General features: G+C 42.8%; 2 protein-coding genes across 6 annotated transcripts in view; one reads left to right on the forward strand and one right to left on the reverse strand.

The window, feature by feature from the left end:
- Window positions 1–19,828, reverse strand: part of PRPF3 (pre-mRNA processing factor 3) — a 35,913-nt gene extending 16,085 nt beyond the window's left edge. For 2 of the 5 annotated variants that reach the window (XR_004537224.1, XM_033923898.1), the window contains exons 1-13: window positions 19,554–19,743; window positions 16,460–16,640; window positions 15,898–16,028; window positions 14,466–14,612; window positions 12,709–12,792; window positions 11,747–11,961; window positions 10,565–10,871; window positions 9,837–10,003; window positions 8,408–8,490; window positions 7,172–7,315; window positions 5,986–6,085; window positions 3,598–3,711; window positions 3,378–3,496 (exon numbers count right to left, since the gene is read on the reverse strand). Coding sequence is in view for 4 of the 5 variants with exons in the window: in XM_033923898.1 (XP_033779789.1) it covers window positions 3,378–3,496; window positions 3,598–3,711; window positions 5,986–6,085; window positions 7,172–7,315; window positions 8,408–8,490; window positions 9,837–10,003; window positions 10,565–10,871; window positions 11,747–11,961; window positions 12,709–12,792; window positions 14,466–14,612; window positions 15,898–16,028; window positions 16,460–16,604 (1,756 nt within the window). In the remaining variant the exon portion in view is untranslated. The other 3 variants (XM_033923900.1, XM_033923901.1, XM_033923899.1) reach the window with 3 other exon arrangements.
- A 67-nt stretch (window positions 19,829–19,895) lies between these two features.
- Window positions 19,896–22,704, forward strand: MRPS21 (mitochondrial ribosomal protein S21). Its single transcript, XM_033923902.1, has 2 exons — window positions 19,896–20,078; window positions 22,261–22,704. The coding sequence occupies exons 1-2, from the start codon at window positions 19,996–19,998 to the stop codon at window positions 22,439–22,441; spliced, it is 264 nt and encodes an 87-aa protein (XP_033779793.1). The 5' UTR covers window positions 19,896–19,995; the 3' UTR covers window positions 22,442–22,704.
- Window positions 22,705–23,162: the final 458 nt, after the last annotated feature.

Here is a 23,162-nt window from a genome sequence, read left to right on the forward strand (position 1 = left end):
CATCGGCATACAGCTTTCCAGTGCATTATCCCCAGATGCAGGCTGATGAATTGACTGTATATAGATTATGGGTTTAATAAGCTTGTAGTTTGCATATTTCTGTTGGTATTTGCACTCATTTTTTCCTGCTATACGTCTGTTACAATACACTGGAAGAGCTGTCCGTCCACCCACTATCCCCAGCCTTTTCAACCTGCATTTCTAGCCAGGAATCTTCAGACATGGGGTAAACATCAAAGTCAGAGACTCAGACCTCTGTACGGGTTTGAGCAAAGGTGATTTTCAATATTTATGCAAGAACTACAGCTAAAGGCTTTTCTCCGGAGAAAAGCAGGGGATATGCCGCCACGTTTGATGGTGAAGGCCTTAGACTCATCCTGTGCATCGGTGCTGTCCCCTAACTACACTAAGCTACCAATCCAGGTGAGTCATCTCCATGTGAATTTGCCATCACACCAAATTCAATTACAAAAAAGGAGAAATTAGGTCCTTACCTGCTAATTTTCTTTCTTTTAGTCCCTCCAGACCGGCACGGAAACGGATGGGTTTACGCTCCTCTGTCAGCATGTGGAGACTGAGACACTTTTTGCTACAGTACAAGTGGGCTATGCAGTCCCTCTTACAATAAGTCTTTATGAATAGCCAAGCAGAAATCAACTGGGCTGAACAAAAACATACAACTCCACACTCACAAGGAGAAAACCAAGGAATAGTCCCAAATTGGACCAGGGGACACTGCTGGATACTGATCAGAACAAGAACCTTTCAGAATGCCCCACAGTTTGCCAGCTAAACCAGCCGAATCAAATCAGACTGCCGGCAGCGGAGGAAAACCTGGCGTGGGCAGCAGGTGAGGCCCAGATGTGCGCAAAGGGGGCCGAACATGCCAACACTCAAAGCCGGATCCCCCTCGAGGCAACCAAAACATTTCATGCACCCGCCAGCCACATCCACCATTTGGCACCCACATAAACGCATTTGAAACGCTCATACTGAATGCGCCAAAAACCCACGTACAACAACACCATACAAAAACAGTGGCCTCAAGACCACTTTATGCTCTGTTTATTTCTTGTGTATTTTTTTTGTTTTTTAACTTCTCACAACTCCCCAACTGTCTCAAGTTAGAGCAGACCCCACATGGCACCCTAAACTGTAGTCAGTGCCGGTATAGGTGGCAAGGCATACAGTTGAGGCTCCTCTAAACACAGAAAACCATGGGGAGGTGGAGGAAATGGGCGGAGGACTTGACCCTTTTGAGTGTGGCACCTCCGAGGTCAGTAGGACCCCCAAGCTCTAACCGGACAGCAAAAGGGACCAGAAAAATTCCCTAACCAGATCCAACAGGCCAGACTGCACAAACAGGCCACTTCACCTGCTGGAGACTGATTGTAAATACTGTAGCCAAAAGTTAGTGTCTAAGTCTTCACCCGCTGGCAGTGAGAGATTAGAGAAATTGGGCCTCTTCTCCCTTAAAAAGAGGAGACTGAGAGGGGACATGATCAAAACATTCAAGATAATGAAGGGAATAGACTTAGTAGATAAAGACAGGTTGTTCATCCTCTCTAAGGTAGAGAGAATGAGAGGGCACTCTCTAAATTTGAAAGGGGATAGATTCCGTACAAACGTAAGGAAGTTCTTCTTCGCCCAGAGAGTGGTGGAAAACTGGAACGCTCTTCCGGAGGCTGTTATAGGGGAAAACACCCTCCAGGGATTCAAGACAAAGTTAGACAAGTTCCTGCTGAACCAGAACGTAAACAGGTAAGGCTAGACTCAGTTAGGGCACTGGTCTTTGACCTAAGGGCTGCTGTGTGAGTGGACTGCTGGGCACGATGGACCACTGGTCTGACCCAGCAGCGGCAATTCTTATGTAAACCCATCCGTTTCTGTGCCAGTCTGGAGGGACACTAAAGAATATACACATATATCTTCAATGGCAAAGCTCCCATTAAGACTGGTACAACTTGGTCCTCTGTTCATGCATTCAATAAGCTTTTCTGCCTTGAAGACATTCATTTTGGACAGTCTGTCTTGAACAAATTATTTGCTCCTTGCCTTATCACCTCCACCCTAATACACATTGTTGCTAGGAACTCACCATCACGTGTGACTGCATATCCCCTGCTTATCTCCAGAGAAAACAAAGTTGCTTACCTGTAACAGAGGTTCTCTGTAGACAGCAAGGGAATGCAGCCACACTTACCCTCCTGCCATCACCTCTACGATATATGTAGTTTTCAGCTAGAGACAAAAGTGACAGACAAGGGGGAGGAGCTTTGGGAGGTGGGAGTCCCTGCACATGCCCAGTAAGCCAGAAGCTTACTGGAGCTAGGAAAGACCACCGACATACAGGATCAGTCTAAGGACTTCACCATCAAGTGTGGCTGCATTCCCCTGCTGTCTACGGAGAACCCCTGTTACAGGTAAGCAACTTCACTCTGTCCAGATGGTCCATTTGGGTTTTCATAGGGAATTAATTCCATTAATAAATCAATGCAATCAATTGCTTTAAGAAAAGTACCTAATTTAACCATTCAATTCAAGCACAAGTTACATGAGATGGCATAACCCCAGCCATGTCAACACTTTCATCTCCCCACAAGTTCTATATAGTACAAGGAATGCATCTTCTCCCGCCTCATTTCAGATACTTCACACCAGAATTTAGCTGGACACTGTGTACCAGGTTAAAACAACAAACTGTCCGACATATTCAGATAGAAGACCACACCAGTCCATGGAGCAATCCAGGAATACGTTCTCACTTGGGTTGTTTGTAAATTCCTAAGACCAGTCGTGTCTATTTTGAACAGCCAAGATCAGTTTCTCTGTGCCAAATGTATATATGCCAGCTTCATGTAGACTCGAGGAATCCCCCCCTCCCACCCAACACACATACAGTCCCATTCAAATAATAATAATAAAAAAGCACCAGGGAAAGCTGTGGGTTCAGCGATGTATGTTGTTTCACAAGATTTCTGCTTCATGAGAGCTGGCCTCCTGTTCCCAAGGCACTGCATAACTAAGGGTGACGCTTTGGATTGAGAGAAACAGAATTTGAAGAGAGGAAAGAACAGAAAGCACTACCAAATAGCTATGCAGAGCATGGAAAAGAAAATCATTCATGCATCCAAAACATCAGCTCTTTACAATCTACCTGAAAAGCGACTCATCTTCAAGGAAAAAGATACAAAGATGAATCAATGAATTTTCCCACAAGAAAGAGGCGAGATGGGCGTTAGAGTAAAACAAAATATGGAAGAACTCATTCTTGAACATTTATTTGAGGAGGAAGAGGTGGTGTGCTAAAGCTAATTAAAAAAAAAGAAAAATACATTTCGGTAAAACAAATTCTATCCAACCCTTCCCAGCCTCACCTCCTTCCACAACGATCACATTCACATCTTTATGCAGGATGACAACTCCTGTAAGATACAGCTGTCCGGCGTTCGCTTCAATTTTAAATTTTTTGGCTGGATTACTCAAATTCCGAACTCTACAAAGAGATGAACATTTAGAGGAGAGTTTTCAACCCAGGACTCTGTAATGCAGTCACATACGTAAGCACCCCAAATATATGGAAAATAAAACGCTCACCTGTACACTGCCACATGAACACCCTGTGAAATGTCTTCTTTTAGTTTTTTCATTTTTTTCTCTTTCCTCTGTTCTGTTGTCAGTTTTCGGGCTGCATTTGCCTCCTCATGAGCTCTGTGGTGAGAAAGAAGCAGCGAACAGGAATCTTGTCAACACCTCTTCCAATATCTAGCAGACCCCAGGAATTGGTTGATGCCACCCATACTCATCTTTTCCCAAATATCAGAAGCTACATGACTAAATTTCATCCTACCTTAGTTCGATACATTAAAATTCTGGAATAGGTTCCCTGAAATCTGTCTGAAGCACTAAAATGACAACTTCAGTCTGAAAACAATAAAGTACGTTATACTAAGAAATCTTTAGACTGTTGATACTCTGGAATATCAGAAAATCAAGGCTCTTATTTCAAGATCCCATTGTGCAGAATTACTGAAGTTCCAGATGGAGCAAAATATGTTCAATACTCTCTTTAGATCGGGGTGTCAAAGTCCCTCCTCGAGGGCCGCAATACAGTCAGGTTTTCAGAATTTCCCCAATGAATATGCATGAGATCTATTAGCATACAATGAAAGCAGTGCATGCATATCAGGTTTCAAGTTTATTAGAAATTTGATGAATCGCTTATACATAAATTACTAAGCGAATTACATTAAAATCCAAACTATGCATACATTAATATACAAGATATGCATACCACATATAAATAAAAAAAAAAAAAATAACAACTCAGAAAAGGGGTTAGACCAACAGACAAAACTGGATGTGGAGGAATGAAGGGTTAAAGTTACAATATTAATAATTTTGAAAAGAGGGACACAATAGATCTCATGCATATTCACTGGGGAAATCCTGAAAACCCGACTGGATTGCGGCCCTCGAGGAGTGACTTTGACACCCCTGCTTTAGATAATACACCAAAAATCTCTTACAAAATGATTATATTGAGGTCATCTAATGTGGACATTCACATTTCTAAAGATCATAGTAAAATCTTGGATAATTTGATAGCTCGTAAGTCACTGGAAAGAATTCACAACTCAAATCGTCTGAATGGTGGAATTATCTATGTTCCATAAGGAAATATGAAGATGTCGTAGCATTCAAAAATCAATTATTCCCATTTTTGTAAAACCTGGGTTCCTCTTGACATTTATTGTAATAATTAATTTACAAATTCTAAAAATAACACAACACACTTTAAATGTCTTAGTACAATCAATCTTACATGATATTCTCACAACCTACCCACCTATCCTACTTGACATCTTAGCATTTTTACTGAACTATTCTCCTACATGCCGACATCAGATGGGAAGGCACTTGCTAATAACTGAAAAGATCATACTAGGTTAAACTTTAATTTTTGGTGGAATTCATTATGCCACATACATAGAATGGAAAGATCAATAGCGATACAAAATGGAAATTATAATAATTTTATTATAATTTGGGAGCCATTAACGTCTTTTTGGGAGCCATGATTAAATGCCATTTTCCTATTAGTCAGACATCATATAGTAATAGGAGGGGGGAGGGATACAAATATAGGTTTCTTTACATGAATGAAGGGTTTTGAGGGAGGGTGGGGAGAGGGTTACATTTATATGTTTAGATTATAATGATAAGATATGCAAGTGCTCTGATTAATTGTGTTTATTATGAGTATTGTACACTTGATGAAAGATTTTTAAAATGAATAAAGAATTAAAAAAAAAAAAAGATTTTCAAGTGTTACATTGAAATTTAATGGATATATTATTGCACACTTGTTTATGATTTAAAATGAATAAAGAATTTATTAAGTGACCGTGCACTTGGCAGTGTCCGTACCGGGTTCTGTGGATGACAACGCCCAGATGTGAGAATACATGCATCCTGTCCTTGGAGAACACCTGTTACAGCTGTGTCTTTTCAGCAAATTCCTTTGAAAATCATTCTTGTAACTACCTTTACTCTGTCTAGAAAGTTTCAATAAATTGCCTTGGATTTCGAGACCCTGCTTTAAGGCACGGAGCACACACCTTTCCAAGTTCAGCCCCATAGCAATAATTAGGCACCATAATTTAACATTTTATAATCTCCGAGTCGCACAGTTTTTACTTTAAAGACGTTTCAGATTCCACAGATTGATATGAACGTCATCCCTATAGTAACAGCTCTACTTCTGGAAAATCCTGTCATAAGATGCCCACAAATTAGAAAAGTACCTCCATTTGATGCCATTTCCAAACCATATAACCTCTCCTACCACCTTGACCTGGTGAGTCATTTCCAACAGGCAACTCTGCTTCGTTCCCAAAATTCCAAGCTGAGAATGCATTCAGTCTGCTTTTAATCTAGATTCTAAGTCAATTGGTTTTGGTTTTTGTAAAATAGGCAACCTACTTTTGTCGCTTTGCCATCTGAGCTCTCACATGAGCTTCCACTTTTGTGGGATCCTGAACAGCTTCAGTCCCCAAAACTCGCATTAAGTTCGATATTCGCACTGAAACAGGAAACCAAGAAATGTTAGATCCAGGTGCAGAAAGAAAACGATTTGCCCTAGAGAAGAAGCACAGCAGCAACCTTAACCCAATTTCCTGACATGCTAGGCACATATCAAACTTTGAAGAAAAATAAAAAAGAATTGTAAATTCATTTTTACCAGACCAGCACAGTCAGCATATGATTGAACATTAAAACAAATAAAATTTGTCAAAAGCATTTGCACATCCAAAATTCTGGGACTCTTTCCTGACAGAAAAGGGAAATGTTTTATTTAAGACATTAGATCAGTTTTATGGGGTGGTTTGTTTTTTTTTTTTTTGCAAACTTTACAAGACATACAAAACAGTAAAGAGATAATTCCGGTGCTTGGATATACACTTCCCCCTCCGTATTCGCGGTTTCCGTATCTACGGATTCACTTATTTGCGATTTTAAACCTAAAATTCCTTTTTCTTTTTTGGGGGCTATTTTAAGCCCTGTAAGCCCCCCCTTAAGCCTTACCTGGTGGTCTAGTGGGTTTTCGGAGCAGGAGTGATCTTCCCACGCTCCTGCCCCGTGCAGATCGCTCACAGGAAATGGCTCGAGAGACTACAAGAGCTCAAGGCAGCCATTTCCTGTGAGCGATCTGCACAGGGCAGGAGCGTGGGAAGATCGCTCCTGCCTGAAAACCCGCTAGACCACCAGGTAAGGCTTAAGGGGGGGGGATTTCAGGGCTTAAAATAGCCGGAAGAAGCAGGGGTTAGGGGCAGAACCGGCCCGAATATTATTTGCGTTTTTTTTATATTCGCGGGCCGGCTCTGCCCCTAACCACCGCGAATACGGAGGGGGAAGTGTAATCAGAAATGAAGTCTCCATTTTCACTTTTTCAGAAGATTGTTTTTTTTAAGTAAAGGATGCCCCAGCTGTTCAATTTAAATTTTAAAAAGTGTATTATAGCCCACGGTTATTATTAGATCTGATTTGTAAAACATCCTACACTCTCTGCTTATTGCCTGAGCTGTTTGAAGTCCGAGTGGAAGCTAGTTTTTTTTTCCAGAACCTACAAACTATTACTCGTCCATCTATGCCCAGTTACAACACATACCTTTTGGTTCTGGAGGAGGCATAAGACCTAGTCTAACTTTCTCTTGCACTTCCTTCTGAGCTTCTCTCCGTGTCTGGCGCCGTAACTTTTTTTGCTCTTTTTTTGTTAGATACACTCCAAGAGTCACTGGTGAATCGCTGTCGACTGATGGACAGAGAGCAAAAAGAGAAGAACTTATTACAAATAATTAGTTTATGACTCTCCTACATGCTCCTTATATGCTGGAAAGAAGGGGGCTTCGACAGAAATCCCAACAAGGTAAGACATCCTCACTAGATATCACTTAGCTCACTCACCCAAGCCTCAGTTTAACATTTGTTTGAGGCCAAATTGTCCCTTGTTTAGCCATTAAAGGTTCTCCTCCCAGAAGTAGGGAAAATGTGCTGAGACAGACCAAATGACCACCAGGAGTGGGAAATTTCATGGCGACACCAGAAAATATTTCTTCACCAAAAGGGTGGTTGATCGCTGGAATAATCTTCCACAACAGGTAATTGGGGATCATTGACTAGTTACTCTAATGATCAGATATCTTAGCACATGGATAGTTTATATTAGGGGTTAGGGAGGGTAATGTATATCATATGGAAATAGGAATATTGATAAAAAGGGGGGTATTTATTTTATCTTATAAGAATATCTGATTGTAATTCAAGTGATATGTGAAAATTGTCTTTTATTATGTAAATTCACTTGATGTAAGAATTTAAAAATGAATAAAGATTTATAAAAAAAAAACAACAGGTAATTGAGGCCAGCAGCGTGCCAGATTTTAAGAAAAGATGGGATTGGCATGTGGGATCTCTTCATGGAGGTAGTTAGGGGGTAGGCCATTAGTGTGGGCAGACTAGATGGGCCGTGGCCCTTTTCTGCCGTCATGTTCTATGTTTCTACCAAATTGAAGCAGACCACAATTCCTTGCCTCCTTATTTCACTCAGGAATCTTCCTGGCTTTTTCACGTGCTGGATAAAAGAGAACCCCAAACCAACACCCCTCCCAATCGAATATATACTGGGTTGCCCAGGATCCCTACAGACTCAAGTATAAAGCTGGTGGTCCTCAGTCTCCTTACACATCTGACCTAGTCTGGAGGAATGCTTTGAATATGAATTCCTGCTAGAAACAGAACCATCTGAGCACTAACAGAAGCTATTGCTGAACTGCAAGCATCTGAAACCAAATCCAGTCTGTTTCAAAGCCAACCTGGAGAAATTCATGTTGGGAGTGAGATTTACCTGGTGGATTTAGCTGTGCTGGGTGCTCCACAAGGTTTGTGATGCCAAAGAACTCTTCTCGTTTTGATAACACTTCTTCTTTTCTGAAAGAAGAAAGCAACCGAGTTTCTAAATAGATCTTGGGTTCTGGCATGAAAAGCCATGACAGAGCCAAAATGACTCCGATACACAACTCAGTATGATTGTATATAAACGGATATCTTTTAGTGTCAAGAGCTAAATTTACTGTAACCCAAGGGACAGCCCAGAACTAGCAAGGTCTCAAGCAGTGCTGTATCTGGAAAGGTCACTTAACTAAAAGGTTATTTTCTACCATTACATAGTAACATAGTACACTTTCCCCTGAAAACAAAACTCTTGACACGGGAAACTTCTGCCGCACAAGGGCAGAATTCACGAAGAAAAATACCTACGTTAAAGAAAAAATAAGCAAGAGCAGAAAAGACAAGCTCCTAGGCAAAAAATGGATTTCTGGAGGGAGGTCCTGAGGGGCTCAAGACTCTGTCTAATGAGCTCCCCTACAAGACGTCTGGCAACCACAGGAGAATAACCCACTAGTCCAGGAACAGAGTGGGATTGAACAAGAAGAGTTAATTATTTCGCTTTTCCCACACTCTGGGGCTGGTCAAGGCATAGCTCTATGGATATGCTGCTCACCTTTCAGGAAATGCGGCTTTGGGATGAATTAGCATATTATTTCATACAATGTCATGAGTATTTGATGATTTACTGCTATTGTATACCCCGCTGTTGTCCAATTTCTTTTTGTTGTAAACCGCTCTGAACTGTAAGCTTGTTACAGTATGTATAATGAATAAATAAACAGATTTGAACAGAGCTACCATTAGTTGGTTGGTTTTTCAACAAATCAGAAAGACATAAAAATATATTTGCAGTGTCTTAAAGGCAATTTATTGCAGAAGGATGTCAGGATGAGGGACTCGGAGCCATCTAAATATTCCACAGCCAGAATTGATACCATCAGCTCAGCACTTTTCCATAACTAAAAGGCAATCTGACCCCAAAATGAACACACATCTATTGGGGAATGGGGGAGTAAAACCAAATATTTGTCTCATAAACCTTTCCCTTTATGAAAGAAGAATCAAGAGCTCAACTTCACCAGGGGAACCTGTACAATGCTCCATCACCAGCTAGAGATAGAAAAATACTGACTATCTGTACCTGCACTGTAACCTTTTGGGGACGACTCTAAAGGAATTATTTTGTTTCTTTCGTTTCCATCTACTGGTCAATTAGCAACTCACAAGTTCTCAACTGGTCTGATGAGGACCCAAGGAATGGAAGTTTACAGCACTTGGAGTGATCCCATACAAAATATTTGATAAAACACTTTGGATTTAAAAAAAACAGGAACATTTAGCTACCAAGGCTATCTGAATCATGAGGATAAAAAAGTCCGACTTACAGTTCAAGCCCATTGGGGATAATATAGGAATCCCACCACTCTATCTCAGGGATACCTCCCTCCAGCAACTCCTTCTTGGGGGTGATGAGAGCAAGCTTGGTAGAGGTATGGATCCCAGTCTTCTTGGCAGCTTGGGAGATCTCGGCCTGCAGTTTTTCAAGCTGAGCCTGAGCAAAAAGAGAAGAGTGGCGTTAGAAACCCATTTCCTGAGTTTGGACTATTTATCCCTCTCTACTACTGTTTAGGTTAACTATATCAGTCGATGACACCCAAGCATTGAACAGTCCACCATTCTAAAAAAAATTACACCTATGTGTTATCTTACAACACAGATTGTAAGCCTGGGGTGTCAAAGTCCCTCCTCAAGGACCGCAATCCAGTATGAGCATGAGATCTATTTGCATGCACTGCTTTCAATGCATATTCATTGGCAGGGGGGGGTTATTTTATTTATATTGGTCATACATATTAAATGAATTACATATTGTTTAGAACATTATAAAAGTGGTCATAAAGGTAAATCAAGTGTGTATTTATAAGATCATATAAATTTTTCTGATACACTTGTAATATGAAAAAATGATTAAAGAAATTATATCCATTGGGGAAATCCTGAAAACCCGACTGGATTGCGGCCCTCGAGGAGGGACTTTGACACCCCTGTTCTAAGCAATGAGACAGTGAAACACTGCCTGGTGCACGTGTGGCTCATAAATAGATTAAACTACCTTTGTTCGCAGCCTCTGTGCAATTTTCTCAAACTTGCCCCTTTCGTGGAATTTGAACATTCGTTTCTGACGTTGCGCAGGAGCAATGGAAACGCGCGAGTCAAAGAAAGTGTTGGATTCCAAATCCTCCGAGGGTTTCTCTTTTAGCTGCTGCTTAAACTGCTCCCTCTTCACCGCCCGGATGTTGGCCTTCAGGGTTGGCATGCGGTGAGTTAATTCAATTTCTTTCCCTGTGGCATCCACTGTCCGGCCTTGGTCGTCCAGAATCAGGGGTGTGGGTTTGGTTTGATCTTTCAGTTCCACCTTCCTATGGAAATGCAAGAACAGTATCACTCCCTTTCTTTCAACTATAGATTAATATATGATGATTATTATTTGTTTTTGTTGTTTTTTTTTAACAGATTTTTTTCATCATGTTAAATTTCCATTCTGACATAACTTGAGGCAAGGCAGCTGTCAACATATTACATGGTCTAATAATCAAAGGAATGATTCTGATGCTGGGAAGTGCCTGTCGATTTAACTACACAAGCAAAGAGGCGCTGCCACGATCTTCAGGCCGTGACATTGTTAGCTTTATTTACCCCAGGCCCTCCTGCCTGGCATCCGAAGAGCTGGATGGAAAAACAGCCAAAATGTAAATTATCTGACATTAAAATGACTTAATTACACCTTCTGGTGGAATTTGTTGTGCCATATATATAAAATGGAAAGAACAATTGCCATACAAAAAGGGAATTATAATAATTTAAAAAAAATTTGGGGGGCCATTGATAACATATTGTAATGATTACACGCCTTTTTACACTGAACGTATAATTATAAATATGGAAGGGGGGGTGGTATATAGTTATAACACAGGTTTAATCAATATTTGAGTATAACATGTATGATTTTTTTTTTATTACAATATTTGTGAGAAGGGTGGGTGGGGGAGGGGGATAATTTATGTATTTAAGATGATAATAGAATGAATTTCAAGTGATCTGTATGATTCAATTGATGTAATATTGCATACTTGATGTAAGATGAAAAATGAATAAAGAATTGGAAAAAAAAAAAAAAGAAATTTCACTTTCAAATCGATCACCAAAAATGGAAAGCAACAGTTACAGAGATTAGTGTAAGATAGCAGATGGGCTCCCCTATATGGAGATGCTATCGGCTGAGGGTTATACTCACGGAGGGGCAATTCCCATGGCATGCAGGTTAGCCAAGCCCACCATGTTGGTGGTGCCAATGAGGCCTGGTTTCAGAGCCAGCTGAGCCTGGATTCGAGACTGCAGGTCTGCAGCTTTCCTCGCCTTTTCTATGGCATCGTTGATGAAGGTGGCCGCTTGCGAAGGCTGAATGGTGTTTCCTATGGATGTACGCTCAGGCTGCAAGGAGGAAATTCTCTGTGGCAAACCAAAAACAAACCATTTCTATTGGTTTTTCTCTAAATTAACAAAAAGGGAGATGTACAACGTATCCTACTATTACCACTACTATGAATTATTTCTATAGCGCTACCAGACGCACGCAGCGCTGTACAGTCACAAAGAAGACAGTCCCTGCTTCAAAGAGCTTACAATCTAAACAGGCAAGACAGTTAAGGGGAACGGTTAATCTGCTGGCTGGGTTGGAGGGCAGTGGAGTAGGGTTAAGGATTGAAAGCTCCGTTTTAGTAGTCTTCACAAACTTGTTCACTCGTTACATTACTTTGAACTTGGATTTGGAAAGGTAAGAAATTAAGTTTCAAATCCAAAATCAAGGCTCAGGCCACATTAGCTAACATAAAACATTTGTTATTTTGGCTTTTAACTGTTGGCAGTCTCATAAAGGGGCTTTTCAAGAGAAACAAAAGCTGAACCCCTTCTTTCTAAACACCTTTTCACCACTTATCACTCTTGCTCCCACCCAAAATGAACAAATATTTCACATCCCTTCATCGTCTACGAAGGCGACAGGCACAGCTCTGAACTTATAAAGAGACTCGGAGACCAAATGGAGAATTCCCTGTTTAGACAATCCAAAACCTAATACAGGGCACTCTATTCCTAACCTACTAGCCAAAGTAGCGTTAATCTGGATAATGACACTTGCAGCTACATAATCACAGGGCACAGTTCTTTCCAACACTACGAAATGCTCACAACTCATACCTGTGATGCTGTGGGACGAATGAAACTCAGTTGCTTCTTCCTCTCCTCAATTTGACGTGTTGCTGTCTCCATCATTTGCTTGATCTGCAAAGACAAAACATGTCATCTACTTCTCTCTGTTAGGCTAAGATTTTAAGTATTGTCATGAGTAGACATAATTTTTTTAAGGGAGATTATATTTACACATTGTGGGGTGGGGGGGATATAATTTTTATTTGAAAGTTTGTTTTACTTACTTTAAGAAGGGTGGGAGGGAGGGGATTTCTATTTTTGTTTATGAGGATTTGATTAAGAATTTTAAGTGCTGTATTGAAATTATAATGGATATATTTATGTACACTTAATTGTCTGTTTTAAAATGACTCAAGAAATTTAGTTACTTTAAGAAGGGATGGGGATGTATATTTTTGATCTAGATGATATGATTAAGAATTTCAAGTGTTATATTGAAAGTTTAATGGATATTTTATTGTACACTTGTTTAAGATTTAAAATGAATAATTAAAAAAAAAAAGATTTTTAAAATATCTAATCCATGGCTACCGATCTACTCCTCGATATGGTATCCTTATTTGGATTATGGAGCTCTATTCTGTCTTGGTTTTCTTCTCTCCCCGAAAGCACTTTTAGTGTTTTCTTTGGTGGAATCAGACTGCGTACCTCAGGGCTTTGCTTCGGGACCTCTTCTCTCTATATACTCGTTGCCTTGAGGCTCTGATCTCCTCCTATGGTTTTCAGTACCATCTTTGAGCTGACTGTCCCCCAGATTTTAATCGCCCCACATCAAAAATTTCATCAACCACGCTGAAACTGTACATTCCGTCCCCTAATCCAATGCCCTCAAGGCAAGAGCCAATGTTTTTTTGCTTTCTTTTTATATATTTTTTTATACATTTTTCATATAACAACAAGTGTATCATAAAAATTCATACAATTGCATTAAGTATACACTTGATATTTCCATAACTTACTGTAAATACAACATATCATTATATAGTCCTTACTATAATTTTAGACATTATATAATATTGCTTTCTTTTTAAAGGAGGTAAGAAAAAGTGGTAGGGGGGGGTTAAGGGGGGAGGGAAGAGGGACCTCAACCCCCAGCTCAACTGGATCAAACTTGAGCAAGGCTGGATTTCCAGTCAGACACTGATGCACAGAATACTCTCTTTCTCCACCTGCTGGTAAGATGGACATAACCCATAAATCTGCAAACTCCTAGGACCGATTTACACATTTATTTTGCAGTTCCTGAGATCTCTCTTCCCTTCCTATACCCATTCCCAGAACAACGTTTATTGGTGGCAGGAAGGTTCCAGTCCGAACAGCCCTGCGTCATGCGTGCAGGAAGCTTCCGTTGCAACAGGCTGGTATGCCCGCCCCGGAAGATGCGAAAGGGCTGACCCAGGAGTCGCACTCGCAGGTTTGTTGGTGTGAGGGTTGGGGGCTGGGGTTGGGCCAGCAGTAGGGAGGGAGGGGGGCTGCTTGACCCACAGCAACCAGTCTTTATCCCCCCCCCCTGTTCCTGTGGATTACCCACAGCTTCCCACAGGTAACCGTCACTGTGTCATTCTCTACTGTAGAACTCTACGGGCTCCTACTTTGCAAATTTTGCACATCACATACTATTATACTGTATTAAGACTCTCCAAACAAACTTCAGAAAAAGCTGAAGACAGGAATAATTATCGGCACAAGTCACCCTTCTTTTATTCATACACATTATAATTACAGCAGTTTTGAAGGACACTGACCTGCAGTTTGGTCAGCATGCCTGGACTCTCAGTCGGTGGGCCAGGGATAACTTCTGGCTCCTCCTCCACCTCTTCAAAGCGTGGAATGCGACGTTTTTTACCACTGGAAGCATCCTTCGAGAGATCAGATTCATCCCCGAACACTTCCTGGAAACAAAACATTCTAGCTTTTTCAAATGCAGGTTAAGAACACAAGATTACCGGAATAGTAGTGATTAGCACAGAATGGTCCGAGGTCTCTAGCGTGGGAAACTACTTGCATGCCAAAGATGGCCACAAACTGTATTCACATTCTCAAATCGGATGTTAATGAGGTCATTTGGTCATTTCCCTCCCAATGTTCAGAGAACAACGTAGAAACAAATGCTGCCCTTAACGCTTGGAAATTCACCAACAGCTCAGGACGCTGAGGATTTCTTCAAAATTTCTCACATTAAATTACTGTATATACTCGAATATAAACCAAGGTTAGAAATTTGGGTTATCATAGTGAGCCAATCTATAAAGACTGTTCACCCTCCCTCCCCATCAGCTCTCTTGTAAGTCACTAAACATAATACAAATATCTGTGATGCATATATCACAAGACCCCTATATAAGAAAACAGAACTACAAGCAACCCAAACTTAAATAAATGTAGACAAAATTTAAACCTCAAGAAGCCATATGTAGTTCAACACCAGAGAAAGAGAAACGGCACTCTACATTTTGGAATATAAAAAGAAAGCAGTGCAAATTTACAGTAAAACTCCATTTTCTGTTCATGAAATTAAAAATAAAATTCTTTTATTCTACCTTTGTTGTCTGGCCATTTTATTCAAGTTTATTCCAGTTTCTGCTTTCTTCCGTCTTTTCTTAATTTTCTTTCCAGGGTCTGTAGTCTGCCTCTTCTCTCCTTCCTGACTTCAATTCCTCTCCTACATCCTTCTCTGACTTAACCTTTTCCTTTCAGTTTTTCCTCCATTTATTTTTCTGCATCATTATCTGTTTCCATTTCTCCAGATTTTTTTTGCTAACATTTCCCTCTTGCCCCCCTTCCAGCATCTTCTCTCTCTTTCCCCCTTTATTTTCATTCTTCTAACCAGTATCTCCTCTTGCCCCCTCTATCCAGAATATCCTCTCCCCTTTTTCCTCCAACACCTCATCTCTCTCTCTCTCCATCTACCTCTAAGATCTCTCCCTATCACCTTTTTTTTTTTTTAATTTTATAACATTTTTATTGAAGGAAAGATATTCATTACAATTAAATTCATAATAAAACATTTGCATACGTATTTTATCATTCCTCCAAAATATATTGCCTATCACCTTTTACCTTTTGCTTGCTTAAAAGGCAAGGTAATAGACAAGAGAGAAAGTCATCCTGGGAGCACAGATCCAATTGAAAGTGCTGCCTCTACTCTATTCCTGTAGCTGGTACATGCATACCTACCTTTAGCTCCCGCTTCCGGCTCCTGTCACTGCCCGATCTAGAGTGTTTGGAACTTCGCCCCTCCTCCACCGCCTCAAACAACTTGTCCACAAATCGCAAAGTAGAGTCATCAAGAAAGGGTTTCAGGTGGTCTGGCAGCAGAAACAAATCTTTCTTCACCATTAAACAACCACATTCTTGTATAACTTTTAATGTACTAAGAATTATGAACTTTTAATCTGAATATCACTGTGTAACAAGCATTATCAATTATAGCATGGTCTTGGTTCCCAACAAAAACTCAAATTAAGTCTGTGCAAGGCTTTAAAACAAGGCAAGTTTCAAATGCACCTGCCTTTTAATAAACAGCAATATAACTCTAAAAAGCACACTTGTAACAAGATTATATTCATTTGCTCAGTACAAACAGAAGCACTTAGCTGAACTGGTTTACTTCCCCATCAGGTTATTCTCACTAATCGATATTCCTGGTCTGGATGGTACCAGAGCAGATTTTTACTAAACAAAAACACCCCCCTTTTGAACCATTTATAAGGAACACAGAAGTGAGATAAATACATACCAGCAGCTTTCTTTTTGTCCATCCCTTTCCCAACACAATTCAGTGCTGCAGTCACCACAGTGGGCTCTGAGAAACCCAGAACCCGCTTCACTGTCTTCTCCACCCATGGTTTCAAGTCATCCAGGTCCCGCTTGGAATAGGACATCTCTGTTCAGGTCCGTCTCACTTACAGATAAAGTACCTGTTATAGAAGCAATACAAACAGGCTCTCAGGAAAATCAAAACAAAAACATTTCATGAGAGACTTGACTGAATACTTGGCTTTGCCAGAGCAAGATAGCTGCTGTTTGCCTCAATGTAATAAATGACAGCAGACGAAGACCTGCATGGTCCATCCAGTCTGCCCAAGTCACATTCATTATCAAAGGATCATTGACCCAACAATCCAATGGCAAGTAAAATGTAATAATATTAAGTTCCACTATACATCTCCTCCACCCTGACATTTATAAAAGACACCTCCACACCCCTTTCTATAAACTCACACTTGTCAAAAGTTCCTCAGAAGTGCCACCACGATACTAAAAACATTTCACTGTATCTGGCTTCACGCACTATAACTTCACTGGGTCCAACTTTTCTAACTATCTTTTTTTAACATTTTGTGAACAACCATTTTTAAGAAAGGTACTTAGATTTTAACTTTTTGCCTTCAGGTGGTCAGTTTGTAGGGACATCTATGCCGACATGTTTTACCCAACGGGTTTTTTTCCAAGGCTCATATCCCTATATATCAAACAGACAATACAACCCTTGTGACAGATATAAAAATGCCAAAGTTCCAAGCTTTCGCCGTCTTATACAACCACCAAGTCCTTTAAACAAAGATGGCCGCGGCGTTTTCACTCCTCTTATTTATATCCCCCAGCTACAGCTAATGATGACCTCATCCTTGGAGAGACCATCACTACCCTATCCGGGGGGGGGGGGTGTTTTACTATATATCCCAAAGGGTAATATTCTTTATATGTTCTTTTCTCCTTGTTTCTAAAGAATAATTACACCATAGACTCCCAGGCAGAATATCATATAAGAGTAAGCCACTCTATTTCTAAATTTAAACCAAACGGTTCTACAGAATTTAATTGGTAAATCTATTTCTGTTCCCACCCTCCCACATTCCTGTGATGTTAGCTATAATTCTCCATTGGATCCATTGGACGGCGAAAGCTTGTAGAGGTAAGGAACTTTGATATTTAAAATACTTTGTTGGCATTTTTATATCTGTCACAGGGCTTGTATTGTCTGTTTGATATATAGGGATATGAGCCTTGAAAAAACCCGTTGGGTAGATGTCCCTACAAACTGACCACCTGAAGGCAAAAAGTTAAAAGTGAAGTATCTTTCACTTCTGCCCGCTACACTTCTGGACCAGGGATTCCAGTGGCAAATGCAGTATGACGGACAGGGCAGGAAGGGGGGGACAGGGTGTTGAGGGAAGGAGGGGGCTGGGTGCAGAGCCTGACAGGAGGAAGGGAACGCTGGGTGCAGATACTGGCAGGGCACTTTAATATTAAGCCGCCTGACTTATAGTTGAGTCAACCATCCTTCCTCCTTTCGGGGGGAGGAATGGGGGTCTCAACATGTTCATATCTACTCTATGGGGTTTCAAGCACAAGTTGGATATACACCTACTTGCAAATCATATTGAGGGATACGGTAATTTCAGGTTTTCATAATAGAGAACCTAAATGGGCCGCTGCGTGAGCGGATCGCCGGACTTGATGGACCTCGGTCTGATCCGGTGAAGGCATTTCTTATGTTCGAGCATATACGGTAAAAAGTATACTGGTACTGAATGATGATACCGTCTACAGCACCAATAAATATATTTGTTTTAAAAACTGTATAACTGAAAGTACATATATTAAAGGTTTGATCAATAGATAAGAATATAATATTTATGATATTTTTGATTAAAATATTTGTGGGAAGGGTGGGTGGGGAGGGTATAAATTTATGTTTTTAAGATGATGTTAGAAGAAATACAAGTGATGTTTACAAAATGATGTAATCTTGTGTTCTTGATGTAAGATGGAAAAATGAATAAAGAATTTGAAAAACAAACTGTACAGCCCATACTAAGGTGTCCTTTTCTCAAGCCGCTGACATTTCATCGCGCGCTAACCCCCCCCTGCGGCCGGCTAAAAAAAAACTAGCGCGGCAGGCGGTTTAACGGGCGTTAAAACCCCTACCACTAGGACGGTCGCCGGACTCAAGGGTCTCTCATACGAAGAAAGACTGGGCAAACTGCAGCTCTATACCCTGGAGGAGCGCAGAGAAAGGGGGGCGACACGATTGAGACATTTAAGTGCGTCACTGGTCGTGTCGAGGTGGAAAACGACATATTCTTTCCCAAGGGAAAGAAGGGGGGCACCCGCTCAAACTCAGAGGGGGGAAATTTAGTGGTGACGCCAGGAAGTATTTCTTCACGGAAAGGGTGGTGGATCACTGGAACAAGCTTCCGGCGCAGGTGGTCAAGGCCACCAGCGTGCTCGACTTTAAGACTAAATGGGACATCCACGTGGGATCCCTACGAGGGTCGAGTTGAGGAACTAGGTCACTAGCACTCAGACTCAATGGGGTGGGTCAGTAGAGTGGGCAGACTTAGTAACATAGTAGATGACGGCAGATAAAGACCCGAATGGTCCATCCAGTCTGCCCAACCTGATTCAATTTATAGTAACATAGTAGATGACGGCAGATAAAGACCCGAATGGTCCATCCAGTCTGCCCAACCTGATTCAATTTATAGTAACATAGTAGATGACGGCAGATAAAGACCCGAATGGTCCATCCAGTCTGCCCAACCTGATTCAATTTATAGTAACATAGTAGATGACGGCTGTGGCCCTTTTCTGCCGTCATCTTTCTATGTTTCTACCGCAGCCTGATAAAAGGACCCCCTGAGTGTTCCGGAGGTGGGTCAGAGCCTCTGCTGGGTCAGGGGTCCAGGACCTGCTCTATCCCCTTTTCCTCCAGAAAACTGTCCAGGCCCTTCTTGAGCCCGTTGGGGCGCTGGGCTGGTGCCTAGTTCGTCTTCTGCCTCTACTTTGTTGCTCTTCCACTCAGATCCGTCGGGTCCGGGTTTTACCCCTTCCGTCCGGCGCTGCCAACGAGACACACACGTTCCGCCTCTCCCCCGGGGCCCGAGAGGGGCGGCCAAACCTCCTCCTCCTCCTCCTCGAGGTGGGGGGGGAGGGGCTGGCTTTTATTCTCACCGCGGGGACGGCCGAAGCCCCGCCATACTCACCCTCCCCCGGCCGCCGAGACGGAGTCGCGACGTTTGAGAACGGAAGCGGAAACGGCCGAGGAGGAGGAGGAGGAGGAGGACGTCCGCCCAACCCCACGCGACCGCGCGCGCGCGAGAGAAACCAAGAGGGGGGAACGTCCTCACGCTGCGTGAGGACGCCGCCGCCGCCGCGCGACTCCCGGATCCTAGACTCCGTCGGGTTCCCCAGAGCCGCGCGCGGGGGGTGGAGTTTGCGAGGAGGTCTTGGGGATTGGCTCCGTCCTTGAGTTTTGCCGTCGCCGCGATGGCGAATCATCTGAAATTTATCGCCAGGACGGTCATGGTGCAGGACGGAAACGTGGACTCGGCGTACAGGGCGCTGAACAGGTAAAAATAATGATAATTAAAAAAAAAAAAAAGCCTGCGCGAGGCCGGCTGCTTCCCTCTCCTGCGCATGTGCGTGGAACGGGCTCCTATGGTGCAACGCGGCGCCCGCCAGGTCCTATTTTGGAGGCCGTCGGTCTGTTTGTCATCGTCACAAAAGTGAAATAAAAACAGTTTGGAGACCACCGGTGCATTCATTGCCGCTGTAGCTGCAAATTCCAGAGCTTAAGGATTCATTGAAGAAATGTTTCCTTCTATTCATGTTAGAGCAGTGGTCCTTTGCAGGGCCACATGTTGGATTTAATTTTGCATGAGGTGAAACAGGCAGCGTATTCTCTGCATGTGGGTGACGTCATCCACGGACGGCTTTTCAAGCAAACTTGATTGAAGATCTCAAAGTTGGCTAGTGCTGTGTGCCTGCCTGCTCCACTAAGAGGGCGCACCTGCTCAACTCGGTTCATAGACGTCTGGCGCTGAGTTGTCGCGGCGCTCAATTGTCTGGCGCGGAGATATAATGGCGCGCAATTGTCTTTGAGCGCCGTTGTCTTAGCGCTGAGTTGTCTGCGCGATGTTGTCCGCACGGGATTGTCTTGTGCGCTTTTGACCTGTCACCCCTCAACTTGGTCCTCGGTTCTCAGTTTTCCGCGGAGCCAGAAAGCCCTGTCTCTCTTCTCTGCGATCCTAAGTGCCTTTCTTGCACCACGGCTTCTTTTATTATTTTATCGGAAGTCGCTGTGCCCCGCGTCTTTTGTTTTTCTTCGACCGATCTTAAAAAAAAAAAATTTTTTGTTTTTCCTACTTTCGTTCACGACCGGGGAACTTCGTTTTTTTCCTTGGTCGCCCAGCCTCGCAGTGGCCGCGGCTTTCCTTCCTGCCTTAGGTCCCGGCCTCTTACCGGGTTCAAGAAGTGCACGCAGTGTGGTCGGATGATTTCCATCACAGAGCCACACCATTGGTGTATCCTTTGCCTGGGTGTTGACCACCCTACGGACTCTTGCCCTCGTTGTGCCACCCTTCAGCCTCGGGCTCTTCGTCAATGGCGGGCCAAGATTGTGGAACTCTTCAACATGGACCCGTCCATGGATAAAACCTTGGTCCCGAGCAAGTCTCCCTCAACTTTGAAGGCCTCGGCAGCTCCGGCTTCGAAGACCTCGGCCTCTGGTAAGTCTTCTCTTCCTCCTTCAGGTTCAGCTCAGCTACTGAAGAAGCTGTCCTCGGAGTCTCTGGCCAACCAGGCAGTGAGTGTAGTCCTGCCGGCCTCGACAAGACCTCCTCCTAAGCGTGCCTCCACATTACGGGAATACTCTACATCGAGGTCGCCCTCGTTGGAATGCACTGCTGCACCTGTTCATCCAAATCCTTTGGTCTCGGTGCCCATGTTCGAGGATATGCTTAAGGCCATCTTAACCTCGCAGATCTCCTCTGCTTTGGCTCAGCTGGTTCCGGCCTCGATATCACTCATTGACCAGCCTGAGCATCGCGCCGAGGGCTCTCAAGGCAAGGTGCGTTGGTCTCGACGCTTGTCCTCGAGTGCCTCCTCACCTACTCCCTCGAGGCGGACTTCTCCCGCCACCCAACCTGGGTCGAAGTGCCGGCCTAAACGTACTTCTTCCTCGAGGCAGCGGTCAGCCAAACGGCCCAGGGATTCTCCCCCAAGGCGGGGTAGGTCGCTGGGTCCTCGCACTACGTGGTCCATCAAGCCCTCGGACCTAGTACTGTCCAACCCTCATCTTCGCCGGTCTCCGCACCGAGGGTCTTTGAGATCGAAGTCTCCAGCCTCCCTGCCAAGTCGAAAGGACTCTTCTTCCCGGGGCTCGTTTATAGCTAAAGACATATGATCAAAAATCTGTTTTATTTTACTTTTGTGATTATAATTAACATACCGAGGGCCTCAAAATAGTACCTGGCGGGCCACGAGTTTGAGACCACTGTTAAGAGTATTTCCATGTAACTTCATTGAGTGTCCCCTCGTCTGTACTTTTTGAAAGAGTAAAAAAAAGAAATCGATTCACTTTTACCCATTCTACATCACTCAGGATTTTGTAGACCTCAATCCTAGCCCTCCTCAGCTGTCTCTCTTTTCCAAGCGGAAGAGCCCTGACCTTTTTGACCTAGGAGTTCCATCCCCTTTTATCAAATAGTTTAAGCTGTTGGTTGCTAATGTCTCCATTTTGTGCCCCTCTAGAATCCTAACCGTGGATGGGATCCTCGAGGATGCCAAACGCCGCCGTTACTATGAGAAACCATGCATCAAACGGCGGAGGCTGCAGTATGAAAACTGTCGTCGGATTTACACTACGGAAATGGCGAGGAAGGTTACCTTCCTGATGCGGAAGAATCGGCCTGATCCCTGGCTGGGATGCTAACTAAATACCTTGGGCAAGGAAACGCTGGCGGAGCGCTTGATAAAGACCCCCTTGCCATAGTGCTAGTCTTGTTTCAGAGCATTGAAAGAACAACTGTTCTGCTTGGAGGTTATTTAAGGGTGCACGGAGGTTTAGTGGTAACCCCAGAAGCAGCAGCAGACTTGGGGCTGTTGCTCTTTTGCCTTTGAGATTCATCGCTTCACCTCCTTGTATCCTATAATTTTTGTCTTTTTAATAAAATGGTGTTGCAATTAGATGCCAGACTTTTATGTACATGTAATCTTTCTGTATCTGAAGTTTGAAACAAGTGTACTTTGCTTCTCCACTGCAGCCTAGCTCATATCTGAAAGTCATAAGAACCTGTAGGTTCCTAAAGTCTCAGGAAGCACATGGCAGGTGCAGACATAAGGCCTGCAAAAAGTACTAGAGTTTTTGCTCCAGCTGGGTTATGTTAGTTGTACCTTAGAATGCTATTTCCTTAGTAAGCCTAGTACTATGTTCAGTAAGTTTTTAAAGATCTCTTTGTCTTTATTAAACTTTGATACACCACTGAGTGGCCAAGAACGGCATCACAACAGTATAAATAAAATATATACATCAAAGAAAAAAAAATTAGCTTACATCACAGTCTGTTTAAAGAACCTTTGACTTGCGTCAGGATCTGTTCTACCTTTGGTGTCCCACTTTGCCTCCCTCCCGAGTTCCAACACGCCCTTCTCTC

The sequence above is a fragment of the Geotrypetes seraphini genome, chromosome 16 (genome assembly GCF_902459505.1).
Source record: "Geotrypetes seraphini chromosome 16, aGeoSer1.1, whole genome shotgun sequence".
Lineage (NCBI taxonomy): Eukaryota > Metazoa > Chordata > Amphibia > Gymnophiona > Dermophiidae > Geotrypetes > Geotrypetes seraphini.

Excerpts from the sequence above, each read along its gene's own strand:
- MRPS21 (XM_033923902.1), top strand. The coding sequence starts at position 19,996 with ATGGCGAATCATCTGAAATTTATCGCCAGGACGGTCATGGTGCAGGAC. Across the intron at positions 20,079-22,260 it reads GCGTACAGGGCGCTGAACAG|AATCCTAACCGTGGATGGGA; the intron begins GTAAAAATAATG and ends GTGCCCCTCTAG.